This window comes from Macaca thibetana, chromosome 10 (assembly GCF_024542745.1).
Source record: "Macaca thibetana thibetana isolate TM-01 chromosome 10, ASM2454274v1, whole genome shotgun sequence".
Lineage (NCBI taxonomy): Eukaryota > Metazoa > Chordata > Mammalia > Primates > Cercopithecidae > Macaca > Macaca thibetana.
Genome location: NC_065587.1, coordinates 79,246,023 through 79,260,848, shown reverse-complemented (window position 1 = coordinate 79,260,848; position 14,826 = coordinate 79,246,023). Strand labels below are relative to the sequence as shown.

The following is a 14,826-nucleotide window of genomic DNA, read 5'->3' as shown; positions in this document are numbered from 1 at the left end:
TTTGAAACTGGAACTATTTTAATTTATAACGAGGCAAAAAGAAACGTTACAACCATACTTTAGTGGACACCACATGATTTTCAGGAGCATCGGCAATGTGAAATGTGACACATACGAAAGGCTCAGTTAGTTATAGAAAAGCAGCTCAAACAGAGCATGAATGACAATGACCACAATCTCAGACCATGAGGCAACATGGCCACACAGAAGCCACCTGTCTTTAAAATGAGGGAGAAGTCTCTCTTTCCTAAATTTCACTTATAATACTTTTAAAATTTTTTGATAATAACGAAATAAAAAGGGCAAAACAGGTGGGACAGTCACAATGAACAATTAAAAGAAAGGATGGAAACACACAAGTATGTGTGTATTGACTCAAGGGAACTGAAGCAAACAGGAGGTGAAATGAAAAATGGCATTGTATGAATTCCACTGGGACTGAAGTTGTTTTTCTCTAAATATGACAATGATGATGGACATTTGTTCTGAGACCAAAGGCAAAACACTTGGCACAGGGGCTGGCACCTGGTACGTGAGTCCGCATGAGATGTGCACGAAGCAGACATGACCTTCCCCATTTCAGACTTGAGGAAATTGATGCTCTGGGTGGCCAAGCCATCTACCCAGTTCCCACAGTGAGGGGCAAGACTTCATTCCACACGTGTCTGGCCCTGAGTCTGTCCTCTGAGGACTTCACTTCTCTGCCTTCCCATGAAAAGGGCGGGTCTCTAAGGGGAAGTAGAGCCAGGGCTGCTGATAATGCTGCCACTTGGGTTAGTAGTGAATACTCTCATTTTCTCTTTAAAATCATTTTTTAAAAGTTTTCTTTTCTTCTGAATTGATGCCAATGAAGCTCTTGGGTAGACTTGGGGAAGCACCCATAAGTGGTTGCAAACAGTATCACCCTAAACATGAAATCGGTAAAAATAATCAAGGAAGTTATTTTGCAGGAAGTATACATTTCACAGGGATTTTCCAGTTTACATTCACCTGCCCTCAAGAACCTAAAAATATATCCTGACCAACCTTAGACTCTATACTCGAGTCTCTGGTGCCAAACAAGTGACAAACTTGGTGACAAACTTGGACATTTTGAAGAATTTATGGTTTTGGGCCAACACTTGACATTGTGAGGCTTATCAACTGTTCTGAGAATTGGATGGAAGCTATTTAACTTTGACCAGAAGAAAAAATAAAAATACACTTTTTTTTTTAATTTTAAGGAATTCATGAATCATAGGCTAGTAACCCCAGTTTAAAAGCAGAAGGGAAACATCTGTAAAAAATAGAGAAAACATAATAGGAATTACCCCAGGCAGAGTTGGGCCACTTTAGGAGGTCTTCTTGTTAAAAAAAAATGCCTTCTCTGACAAAGGCCTGCGGTTGAAAAGTGCCAACACCTGAGGGAAGGCAGACAGCCCTCTTTCGGGATGATGAAAGAAGGATAATGTCTTTCCTAACATCTCACCTGACTGAGCACATGGGCCTGAACAGGGATGTGGTGGAGAGAGGTGGGTAAATGTGAAGTCCAGCTGCATAGGGAGTAGGGCTAACCAAAAGGGAGCCCACAGTAGTCCTGGGCACTGATGGGAAAAGGGCTTAAGAGCTAGAGAGAACACACCACAGATGATTGTCTCATTTCAAAATCCTGCTCTGAGCTGGCCTTCTGCCCAGGGATGTGGAAGGAATAGCTCTTGCCATTTCCCTGGGACACAGATACTAAGGCCTCCTCTTTCCAAGACTCAGAGCTCATGATAGTAACAGCTTTTGTGAACTAGTCTGGGAACCTCATCCCCAGTTATGACACTGTTTCCTTGGGAAAATGAGTACTGAATTCTAAATCATCTGCTTACTAATGAACTCTCTGTGCTATCACTGTGGGTGTTCTGATGAAGATGTGCTTTTAGGAATTCAAGTCTGAGAAGTCTGCTGTCTCTTGATTCCTATGTACTTCAGAGAGGTGACTGGGTCCTTCCTCCAAAGCCGTATCTCAATGTGAGTCTGCAGCTAATGGAAATTGAAGGTGTTTAGCTGGGTGGTCGCTGCTGCTCCGCCTCCTCCTATTCTTCCTCCTCTGGATGTTGGTTAACAGAGCTCCCACTGAAGGTCATAAGTTTTTGCCTTTAGTGTGTCTCTTTCCCCACCACTGACTGGCTGGCTAAATGGGGGTTTATCACTTAACTCTTTGGTACTTCAGTTTTTATAGCTGCAAAATAAAGTTGAGCTGGCAAGTGGAGAAAATAATTAGGGAGCCGAGTTTCTTGGGAAAATATTAATAATATAAGCACATGGACAGTGTCAGGTATTTTTCTCCTTTCAAGTAGGAAGGAGAAGATTGTATAGCAGTCTGTTAATGAGGTGTTAATTGCATTTAAATGAAGACTTCTTCAGAGAAGAAAGGAAATGATGCTGATAAAAATTAACACTGTATAGTGCCTTAGACTTTCTATGACATTTTAATATTCATTATTTCACTTGCTCTTTAGGAAAACTTGAGAACACTGTACAGAAGGTATCATGTTTACCTTTGCTTAACCAGTTAGGTGATTAGTGCTCCCGCGAAGCCAGATTACTTGTCTAAGGTCATCAGTGAGTAAGGGGAGAGGCAGTGGTCAAAGCCAGCTCTTTACATTTTAACTCAAATCCCTTTTCCAGTTGTTCTATTCCCCACCACATTTTTCCTAATCAAATGTATCATGTAAAGGGATCATCAATGGAGATCATGGGTCTCTGCACACGCAAAGATGCTCTATGAGCAAAAAAACACAAAGGATTGGGGACTAAGATACATCCTATTCCAACTTATCCTATCTAACGATCCTCATTCATTTAACCTATCCTATTCTACTTCAGCAAAGGGCAGGTTCCCTTTCAGGGATGGCAGTGGTGGGAGGAGGCACAAACCATCTTTTTCACAAATACTGCTGGCTAAACATTTGGGAAGATTTCATTATTAAGAAAAGAGAACAAAAATAATTTCATTATTAACAAACGAGAACTCAGGTTACTGTAATATACAAGCAAAAGACAATCTTTTAAAAAATGATCTCACCTGAGAAATATTTTTTTCTTATTTTCTCCATCTTAGTCTAGAAAAACTAACCAACAGAGGACATCTTCACCCCCACTACCAGCATTTTCAGAGGGTCATCCCTCTGCCAGTCCCTATAAGGGCAGGTGGGGATGGCGGCTATCCAAGGACAACAGCCCATCGTAGGCCACTTGCTGGGGGTGTGGCCCTAATCTATTCCCTAGCTATCTGTTGAACATGTTCTGACCCTGAGCCTTTGCCTTAACTGACTGGAAGGGGACAGGGCAGTCAGCCTTGGGAGAGGGCAAGCACCATGAGAGTTCTTTCACACTGAACAATAGTGTGACTTAAGAAAAGTGTTCTATTTAGTGCTTAAATATTGTCTCTCGGCAGTACGTCCCACTAATCTTTCTACTTAGATGATGCTAGTGAGGACTAGCCTTGTGTGGCTGATGCAGGTCAGCAGAACCTTGACGGCTATTTTGGCCCCAACTCAAATGAAGCATAAGGCAGAGAACCCAAATATCTTAGCGGCATCAGCGAAATCCAGCTGCTAAGGGGCAAAGGAAAGCCTACTTCCTACAGATGCCTCATTGTCAGGTGTGCACCGACGGTGTGGCAGAGGCAGACAGAGCTTGGCTGTCCCTTAAACCAAAAGACCATAATTAGGATAATATTGGTCACTACACAGAATAAAAAGGACCTCATATCATAAACTAAAATACATTCCATAAAAGTATCAGAAGAAAATATAAGTAAATATTTATCTAAGTTTGAAAAACATAACACCAACATCATCAAAAGCAGAGATCATTACAGAAAACACAATTCTCAGGATAAACAATGTATCCTACCATATAGCACTGACATACAAGTGAAAGGAAAATGATAAACTCACTGAGAGTTACTTTCCTTACTAGATAAGAAGCCTTCATGTAGCAGAGTTTGTCAAATACAAAATCATCAGTAAAAAAAATGGACAGAAACACATAATTGACAAATAGGGTCCTAGTTGAAACACATACACACGGACCTCAGTTTATTAAGTATGATGTATGAAGAGATACCATCCAGATCATTAGCAGAGACTTTGCATTCACAGTTGTGGCTAATTTTTATTTTCTTTATATATATTTGGATTAAAAACTTTTGTACAATGAATATGTACAATATTGGTCATCAATTATTAGGTAAAATCTAAGTTCATAACATTGTAGAAAATGTGAAATATGAAAACAGCCTCTCTCTACTCAGGGAAATTTCCCCAGTGCTACAGGAATCTCTTGTTAATGTCTTCCATGCAATTCACCACTAGCGTTGTTTAGAAATAAGAAAAACAAAGGCTGGGCCCAGTGGCTCACGCCTGTAATCCCAGCACTTTTAGAGGCCGAGGCGGGCAGATCACAAGGTCAGGAGATCGAGACCATCCTGGCTAACACAGTGAAACCCCGTCTTTACTAAAAACACAAAAAATTAGCCGGGCATGGTCGTGGGCGCCTGTAGTCCCAGCTACTCAGGAGGCTGAGGCAGGAGAATGATGTGAACCCAGGAGGCGGAGCTTGCAGTGGGCCAAGATCGCGCCACTGCACTCCAGCCTGGGCGACAGAGAGAAACTCTGTCTCAAAAAAAAAAAAAAAAAAAAAAAAAAAAAACAGAAATAAGAAAAATAATTTTTTTAACTCTATGATAGATCATGCAAAACCTGGAAAAGTCATCCACTACTTATTTCATTTTCTAAACACAAAAATAGAGAATTATTTTCTTAAATGATCTGATTTATACTTAAGAAAAAGCTCTCTTAGGAAAGTTAAAGGATTCTGTCATGAGGGTACAAACGTCAGTGCACAGTCAAATGTTAAGTAGTTTATTTCTTCTGTTCTAAAAACATAAGGCCTATAATGTTAGCTTATAATTTCTACTTACATCTTTCTTAAGATCAAATATAACTACCTGGGAAGTTTTGCTAATCACAATTTTTAAATCTGCAAGAAAATTTCTTCTTTGTGCAAAATTATTTTGTAGTTTTTATTTAGCTACAGTTTTATTTGCTTCCTCCAATAGAAATCCCAGGTGAGAAAAGATTTTTGAGATAATCTGATACCCTCCCCCTTGAATGACAGGAGGGCTATGGCCCACAAAGGGCTGGGTTATGCACAGCTGAGGACTATAACAGCCAAGCTAAAAACAACTCAGCCTTCAGTAGTTTATTATTTTGTATTCAAAAACCAGAAGAAGACTTCTTTACCACTAAACAGTAGTGTGTCTTAAGAGAAGTAGCTGAGTTAGTGCTTCAGTATTGTTTCTTGACAGGATGCCCCAGTAATCCTTAGATGATGCTACAGTGAGGACCCAGCCTTTTGTGGCTGGCCTACATCTGCAGAGTCTTAACAGCTATTTTCACAACTTGACCACAACTCAAAGAGTATAAGGTAGAGAACTCAAATATCTTAATGTAGATATCCACTTGTAGGCAGTAATAGCACTACAGATCATTTTTAATTTCCAAAAGGATCACAGACTTTGAGAGCTTCGGTTTAAACGTAAAAAAAGTAGGTCTGGGGATTTTGGACTTTCCTTCTGAGGAAGAGTAGAAGAGATCCAATGGAACCCTTAAAGATACAGGTGCAGAGTGGAAAAATATTTAGGAAAAATGGAGGCCGTATTTGAATGACATTTTTAGGTCACCAGGATCTCCTTCAGCAGCCTTGATCTGCCAAACTGTAAGCTCCTTGAGGGCCAATGCACTTTCTTACTTTTCTTTGTTTCCCTGGTGCCTACCAGAGTTCCCAGTATAGAGCTGGGACTTAGCAAATTATGTTAAAATGTGATGGTAAAAACAGATGGGAAGGCTGATCTCCAGAGACTAGAAGGAGTGGCTGTAACTAACACACAGTGAAATAGTAGCTTTGTCCTGACCCAGAAATGTCCCAGATATATACAGAGTTCTATGCTTATTTACACAACTTTAACAAAGAAATAATAGAAATAATAAATAATATTAAATTTCCCAAAGGCTCCAGGACTTTACATCTGAGAAAGAAAACAGTTTCCACATAGGCTCTTGGGTTTGTAAATAAGAAAATATTGTTGGAATGGAATGTAGTTGAGCGCAATCAAAATTCACTTTTTGTTCTTCATATTTCTAAGGAAAAAAAGGTGAGGAAAAAACAAACCAAATAAAGGTAAAAACTCTCAAAAAGACTCCCCAGTTCTATATCTAGCAATAGGTCAAAAACGGAGGCTACAAGAGTTTTTAGATTTCTTATGAGAAACTCTAGTAAGAAAAATACAATGACTCATTTCATAATAATGCCCTTTCTTCCCAAAGTACACATCACAGTTCCCACATCCCTAGCACATGGGCACTCTGTGCAGAGCTATTGCAACACAGAGGATCTCCCTGCACCAAAGTCCCTGAGTGGACAAGAGAAACGCTAACAGTGACAGCAGGGACAGACCTCCCTGGTGCTGCGGTGCTTAGGGGCAGCGTGGCTGCATTCGCTCTGCTCCGTAAAGGAGGGGGATTACTCCCTTTGTACTGCCTGATCTGGAACAGCAGTTCTTTTGTGCAACTACCTTTAAGAACTGGGGAGCTAAGTGCAGCTGGCTTCCTTGTCTACAGGTTGAAAGAATCCCTTGACAGAGTAGTTTTGAATAGACGCTCCCAGATTTCCTAACCAATTGTCACTTAGACATTGAGAATCCAAAAAAAAAAAAAAAAAGATGAAGGAAAGGGAAAGTGTGCTCTCAAGGCTACAGCATGAGTAAGGCACCCAGGCTGTTGCTCAAGTACTAGTTCACTCCCCTGTCACTTCTGTGGCTGCAGAAGGGTGAGTTAAGTCAACAGTTATACAAAAACAACTGAAGTTTACTGCCAAGAAATCTCTCCAATATAGCTACTGCGGGCACCAATTTTCCCAGCCTTGCCCAGTCAGATGTTCTTGAGAATCGCTATCAAGAGAAAATGACACGGCTCCTGCCCTTTGGTGAATATCCATGTAAAGTGATACAAGAATTCAAAGCTTGAAGGAAGTCCAGGGAACACTCACAGGAGCCTGACATCACTGGCTTTGGGCATTTGAAGTATAGAACAAGTGATAAGAATGCCTTCTCTCAGGCAGAAGGCAGTTCTGGAAGGGAAGGGCTGTTTATTGATCCTTAAATAGCTGAGACAGGCAGACTCTGTAGAGGTCAAATATCAATGAGAATTAAACTACAAGACACTTCTGGTGGAAGGATGGTGTAGTTGGCTTGATGGGCCATTTGTGGGAGAGGGACCTTTACTTGACCTGGGTCTTTTATTGCTTCTAGTAACAACAGGCCTGAGGAAGTGGTGGGCTGGAGGCCTGTGAGGAGGGGAGGTGGCAGAGGTGAGCAGGCTAGGCAGAGGGACACACAGAGCTTGTGCCCGGAGATGAAGCTGTTGAGTAGTACCAGGCTGTAGCTGACATATGTGGCTGGGAAAATGCGTATGTGAAGAGACAGAGGTGGAGTAAATGAGCAACTGAAGAGACAGAAACTGACCACAGCTAAAGACAATCACTCAAAACAAGGAACGAACCTCGTGATGGAAATGGCATTTTCCTCATAAGTTAATATGGTTAACTCTGGTCATGTTATCGCTGGTTATCAGAACATTTTAAAGATAAAGAAACTGAACTCAGTCATGTAAAAGGCTCAGACTGGTGAGATTTTCAGAATGAAAATTCTCAATGTTTAGGAAGTCCTCCAGATTACAGGATTTATATGACAGCCGCTATAGAAAACTTACATCTGTATAAATACCAAGGCCCCTAAGGGGGATAATATTTCATTTGTATTGAGATGTTTTAATCCCTCCTTAATAATTTAAGATACTAAGTATTAATATTGCATATCAGATAGAAGATCTAATTTCTCCTGTATTTCACTTGAAAGTAATAATACTTTCTGGAACAGTTAATTGTTGTTTTCTTAAACCATAGATCAATTTCTTCCTTGTTCTGAATCAGTTAAGCTATATTATAGTTTAGATGTATGCCCATGGCACTGCCACTTTAGTATTTATTAGTTTACGAAGATAACTCAACATCCTGGACATATTTCAAAGGACAAACTTAATGCTTTTCACCAAATTTGCCTCATTCATTTAATGTGTATTCTTAAGAGTTTAACTGATGGATGAAGAAGAGGAGATATGAACCACACTGGCTGTTGCAAAGCGTTCCTCTGCACCAAACACAGACATCTAAATTTAAATACAAGTTCTCTGCTCTTTACTTTTCCTGGGTCTCTACTCACCCTTGTAGCCTCTGAAACACTCTTCTTACGTATTTATTTAAGATGAGATAAGAAGCTGGTTTTAGATGATGTGGGCCAAATTTCAGATTTCATATGGATTAAAAAATAATAAACATCAAGGGTAATCTAATATTCCCATAAATTATTTTAGAAGCATAATAATCATGTCATTCTTCATGGCCCGGTTAATGTCTGCTGGTTTTTTTTTTTCTGTTTGTTAAAGATTCAAGTCATATGTCCCTGTTCGTTAAAGATTCAAGTCATACGTTCAAAAATACGGAAAAAAAACTCTGTGTAGAAGTCAGGCAGACTGGACCGTGGCTGCAGCAAACACACACACATGCAACGAGGAGATTCTCAAGTGTACATGTTCAGTTTAAAAGACAAAGCAGTCAGCTGCAATTCTGAGTCAGTTTTCTTTATCTATTTGAAGAGACAACTCCAATAAAACAGAAACAGGCCCTGTTGGAGCTCAAGACTTAGCATGAGAAAAAGGAGACAGAGAAGGAGACAGACAGAGAGAGAGAGAGAGAGAGAGAGACAGAGAGAGAGAGAGAGAGAGAGAGAGAAAGAGAAAATGAACCCTATCAGCTGTGAAATAATACACTGGGGAAAGTACTGGTTCTCATGAAAATGTCGGTGAATCACCATGGAATAAAATTAAAAGCCACTGACCCCAATGAAAGCCTCCAGTGGAAACATGTGGATTTTGCTTCATTTCACGTAAAGACTTTTCTTTATTTCATTTAAACACTATCATAAGCACCATCACAGCTTTTGTGATGTGCTGCTTTCTCATTTACAATTGATATGGAAAAGGTACTGCTGATTAAAATGGTCTTCAGGAAAAGAAGAACAATGCACAAATTAGTTGATATAACCATGTAAAACAGGTAGCGCTCTTCTTGTTCCCTTAAAACATGCGTTGGGTGCTCATCAGCTGAACGACAACAGCAGACAATTCTTTTTTTCTATTTTTTGCAGTAACTCAGCATTTAAGCAGACTTATTTGTAGAATTTTTCATACTCACCAAACCTTCATTCTGATTTGCTAAAAGATCACGACTGAATGCAAGCTGACTGACACAAACCACAAATCTGTCAGGGAATACATGGAGTTCTGTATAAAATGAAGAAAAACGAGTTTAAAGGCGTCAAAAAACTCTAAACACAGAATGGTTGTCCCAGATTTTTGTTCATTTTAAGTTACTGCAATATGCAGTAACAATAGAAAACACGCATCTCCCCTCTCCTCCCATCCTTTCAGCATTTGCCAGCAATAGGGCAGGGTGAGCGCAAAGCTCTAGGGAGAGCTGACCAGGCTGCAAATGGGTCCACCTGCGCCCCGGGACCATTACATTGCAGGAAACCCCCAGGCAGAACCTCTGCAGCCTCCCCTCTGTGTCAGTTGGCTGTTTGCTGATTACAACTCCTATTTGGAAAATAGGATCAATGTTTTCAAAATGAGCATGTAAGACTTATAGAGGAAGAGGAATATTAGATAAAATCTAAAAATGTGACCTATCAATGTTTTTCCTAGTTACTTTACTTATCATCTCCTTGGTCAGCTAGTCTTAGAGAGGTCCCCGACCCTGGAGGGCAAACTACTAATCTGAATCAGGCTGGGAAAACAGCAGCTTCTCTTAGGAATTAATGAACCAACTATTAAGAAAATGGATAAATATACAATAAAGATGGTAAAATTACACCATACTCATAGTAATCTATTATTGCTGCTTCTTAAAACAAAACCACAACTTCCCATTGGGAAAGACTGAATGAATCACTGAACTGGACTCCTCGGCATACAATGAAAGGAACGCAAGGTAGTAATGACATCCGGATCTTTCCTTCTCTCATCTGTCTGTCCATCCATCCATTTGTTCGCCAGCCTCCAGCTACCCAGGCGTGATGTCTGGAGTGATGCTGAGCTGATGCCAACAGTGTATGTTTCAGGTGGGTGGGGAGGGGCTCTTCTCCCTTTTTCATACTTGGTTGTACTGCTTGAATATTTTTATGATACACATGTCTGATACTTGTGATAGAAATCAAGTCATTTTTCTAACAAAGAAAGCTTCCCTCTTACATGAGACCAATTTTTTTTAAAGATGGATATTATGAATCAGGTGAGTAAAGCCTTTTAGGTACATTGCACATGATGGCAATGACTGTTTGAGGTAATAACGTATCTCAATTTGATATACTGCTTAGAAGCCAAGCAAGAAGGTGTCAATTGCATGGACACAGAATTTAAACAAGTTACACCTTATACTACTAGACTAGCTTAAATGATCCCAAAAGGCCTAAGGAGTTGTTGTTCCAATAACAGCTCTCTCCTTATCCTGTCAACCACTGCTGTCTCCTTGGCAGTCACCCGCCTTATTCCAAGTTATCCTATTCAGAACAGCAGGTTAACAGTTCTAAAAAAAGAGCTCCACTCATCCTGCTCCAAAACCTACCATGGCTCCTCAGTGCCCAACATTCAAAGCCCTCCATGATTAGGGATTAACCTGTTGTTCTGGTCTCACTCCCAATTAGTCCTCCTCATGAGGAAAGCCCCCATTTCAGGTGGCGGCCTGGGTGTTTTTAAACTTTAATCCCATGTGGGTATGATATCTGGCTAGGTGACTAGAGATGGACTTTGAAAAGCCGGAACAAAATTAGCAAAGCAATTAATATTTATTCATTAGTTCTTAAAAGATCTTATTGAGATAAATGGTAAATAGCCGTTTTATCATTTTATGAGAGGGGAAAATGAGCCACAGAATTCATTATTTGTCCACCTTCCCCCCACAAAAAAAAAATCATAAAATTGAAATACAACAGTTTATTAGTGGATCAGAACTGGAATTCAAAATTATCAGTTCTATCAAATAATTCCTCTGTATTTGCATTTCTTCCTCTGAAAAGTAACAATGTTAGAATGGCAGATTTTAAACATTTTGGTGCCAGGTATGAACAGAAAGCAACTTCTGCACCCTTTTGTTCTGTTTAGGTCATTATTGAGAGTTGCATTATTTTAATATTTAATTAAATATTTAGGCAATGATAGTCCTTTGTACAGATACAAGGTTAGCTGACTTATTTTATGAGAGAGTTGAACAAAGTGGAAGGCCTGTTAAGAAAGCAATATATCTGAGGCTGGGTATGTTGGCTCATGCCTGTAATCCCAGCACTTTGGGAGGCCAAGGCGGGAATACAGCTTGACCCCAGGAATTTGAGATCAGCTTCAACATAGTGAGACCCCTTCTCTACCAAAAATTTAAAAAAAAAAAAAAAAAGAGAGAGAAAAAAATTAGCCAGGCATGGTGGCACACACTTGTGGTCCCAGCTACTTAGGAGGCTGAGGTGGAAGGATCACTTGAGCCTAGGAGGCTGAGGCTGCAGTGAGCCATGACTGCACCACGGCACTCCAGCCTGAGTGGCAGAGTGAGACCTTGTCTCAAAAACAAACAATAGCAAAAAAGAGAGTAATATATTCGAGCAGAGTTTATAGTTAAGAAAATGCAGATAATCATGAAGATTCCACAGCAAGCCTCTACACAGTTAATTTTTTAAAGTTCCTATTTCATGTCTTACATATATATATACTGAAATCGTCCATGGAAGGTGACCTACATTTTCTTTCCAGTGCTCAGATCAACCTGGAGAAAGATCATTAGCTTCTGATTTTACTGTTGCTGGCTGGACAAGTTTGAAATCATATCCTTAGGGGACATCTAGACTTGGGGAAGTGACGTGGGAAAGTGGCCTCATCACACACCTAGGGAAAGCTCTGAGAGCTCTGGGCTGGGAAAGAGCTTTCTTGTGTACACACCTGCTCCATGTGCCAGGGCCTTGGTGTGCACAGACAATATTGAAGTGATTCATAGTTCAACTGTGTTGAGTCACTCTGAAAACTCAAAGAAAGTGCTGAGATGCATCAGGAAAGGAAAGCATGATGTGGCCCGGCTCAGTGTTCTCAGAGAGGCAGTAAACACAGTACAAGCTGGGAGGAAAGAAATCACAAACTTTCGGACACACTCAAGGACATGAAGGCAATGAAGCAAGTAGGACTCTCCATTCCTTAATTTTCATCCCTTCTCTATCTTAGGGCAAGCAGATTGTGTGAAATGTCTGATAAACCAAGAAATCGGCTTCTTACCAGCATTCTGTGAGCTCCTGATGCAGCGAAGACGTATCCCTCTCTTGAGAAAATAGGCTGTGATTTGAAAGCCATAACCTGTAAAGTGAAAGGGAATATCACACTAAGTTAAAAGTTTGTTTGCCACTAAATCTCAGGTTCGGCCCGGTGCCTGCCATATAAGATGCATTCAGTAATTATTTAGTAAATGAGGCTGCGCACGGTGACTCACGCCTGTAATCTCGACACTTTGGAAGGCCAAGGCAGGCGGATCACTTGAGGTCAGATGTTCGAGACCAGCCTGGCCACCACGGTGAAACCCTGTCTCTATTAAAAATACAAAAACTAGCCGGGTGAGGTGGCGGGCACCTGTAATCCCAGCTACTCAGGAGGCTAAGGCAGAAGAATTGTTTGAACCTGGGAAGTGGAGGTTGTAGTGAGCTAAGATCACTGCACTGTAGCCTGCGTGACAGAGTGAGACTCTATCTAAAATAATAATAATTAGTAAACAAAAGAATAAAGGAATTAACAGAGGGCTTCTCTTGAGAGGTAAGGGTGAACATTACTATCTTGCCTCTTCCAGGAGGCCTGACTATGACGCCTGGCATAGTCCCTACTCCCTGAAGTGTCTCAGCTACTTCAACTGTAAAATGAAATAAATGAAGAGGTCTAATGTGCCTGAAAATTAGAACTTTCAGATGGGATAATTCAATTGGAGCTTGCAAATAGATCTTAGCCACCTTCTGATACTCACTGCTTATTAGCTCATAAAAAGTAGCAGTTCATACCTATTTGAGCATGGATGTATTTTGCCTATAAATAAATTAATTCAAGTATGTCAAAATCTTTATATAGAATGAGATGAAAAGAAATGTGACATGAGTAAAAAACTAATTTCTCCAACTCACCAGAGTGGCCTAAGTGAAAGAGACAGAGCATTAAGTGTTGGCAAGAATGTAGGACAACTGGAATTCTCATAGGCTGCTGGCAGGAATGCAAATTGGTACAGCCACTTTGAAAAAAATGCTTGAGTATCTAAAGCTGAACTTAGGTATGAAGATATAGTGTTCACAATAGCACTCTTCACAACAGTCTCAACCTGGAACCAATGCAAATATCCATCAACAGTAAATTTTTTAATGGGGATACAGTCACACACTGAAATACTATATTGCCTCTAAAAATGAATGAGCTACAGTTACAGGTAATAACAGAAATACATCTCACAAACATAATGTTACATGAAAGAAGCCTGACCCCCAAGAGTAAATGCCATGTGTGAAAATGGAGACATTATCATTCATCTTACAGGGTGGCAACAGATTTTCAGATGGGTCACAGAAAGTGCCAGCTTAATTCCTTCCTCCCTCCCTTCCTCCTCTCTTCTGGCTTCCCTCCAGGTATAAACTACTTTATTGATGATTTTCCTAAAATCATAGTAAAACTGTTCCTGGTTATCGCAGTCAGCAGTCAAGTTATTTGGTAGAAGAATCAGAAGCAAAAGGTCCACCAGAGCAGGGTGAGGGTACCCCTGTGTCAAACTGGAGCGGCCAAGAGTTGCAGGAAGTAATCTCTAGGACTGTCAGATTCTCCAAAGTCCATGACTATGGTTGTTCTGCAATACCTTAGGTAAAGAATACAATTAAAGAAGTTTCCCCTTTCATATTCAGTATCCTTCTGACACTCCTGTAGAAAGACCCAGGACATCAGTGACCCCAGATTTGATGCTGTCTAAACAAGCGATGGTTCTGACAGAACAATTGCTTTAGTCATGCAGATTGTGCAATAACAGTGACATCTATGAAAGGATAATCTCCGGATTTACTGAGATAAAATATATTTTTTCCTAACACACTTGAAAATAGATTGCATTTCAGTCATGTGGCTTTCTTCTGCTTAAAATGTCAAACAAAATATACACACCACTGACATTACTCTGAGTGCTTTAAAACAAATATGTTATTTCTTAGGTCACTGAGAGAATGGAAGTCATTCCTACATCTGTTTATTTGTCCAACTGCTGAGGGAAGAAGTGGAATCCTTAACAATCTGCGACTCACAAACACATATAGCAAAATTTAAAAGTGTTTTTCAAGTATTAATTTATAATGCAAGTCTTCCAAAGAACTGAGAAAAAAATATATAATATCTAAGTTATTCTACCTTTGCTGACCTATAGGTCTAAGCGATTAAGATTCAGGAGGCATGTTCAAAATTTCAAAAATATTCTTCCTATACAAAATCTTTAGCAATAAAATGTTATTATCGGTCCCAGTGTGGTGCTTATGCCTGTAATCTCAGTACTTTGAGGGCCCACAGTGGGAGGATTGCTTGAGGCCATGAGCTCGAGATCAGCCTTCGAAACATACTGAGACCCCACCTCCATTCAAAA

General features: G+C 40.2%; 1 protein-coding gene across 2 annotated transcripts in view; it reads right to left on the bottom strand.

Moving 5' to 3' along the window:
- SLX4IP (SLX4 interacting protein) overlaps positions 1–14,826 on the bottom strand; it is a 195,597-nt gene that overhangs the window by 13,644 nt on the left and 167,127 nt on the right. For both annotated transcript variants that reach the window (XM_050745059.1, XM_050745060.1), the window contains 2 exons: positions 12,456–12,533; positions 9,343–9,431 (listed from right to left, as the gene is read on the bottom strand). In XM_050745059.1, coding sequence (XP_050601016.1) covers positions 9,343–9,431; positions 12,456–12,533 — 167 coding nt within the window. The remainder of the gene's footprint in view (positions 1–9,342; positions 9,432–12,455; positions 12,534–14,826) is intronic.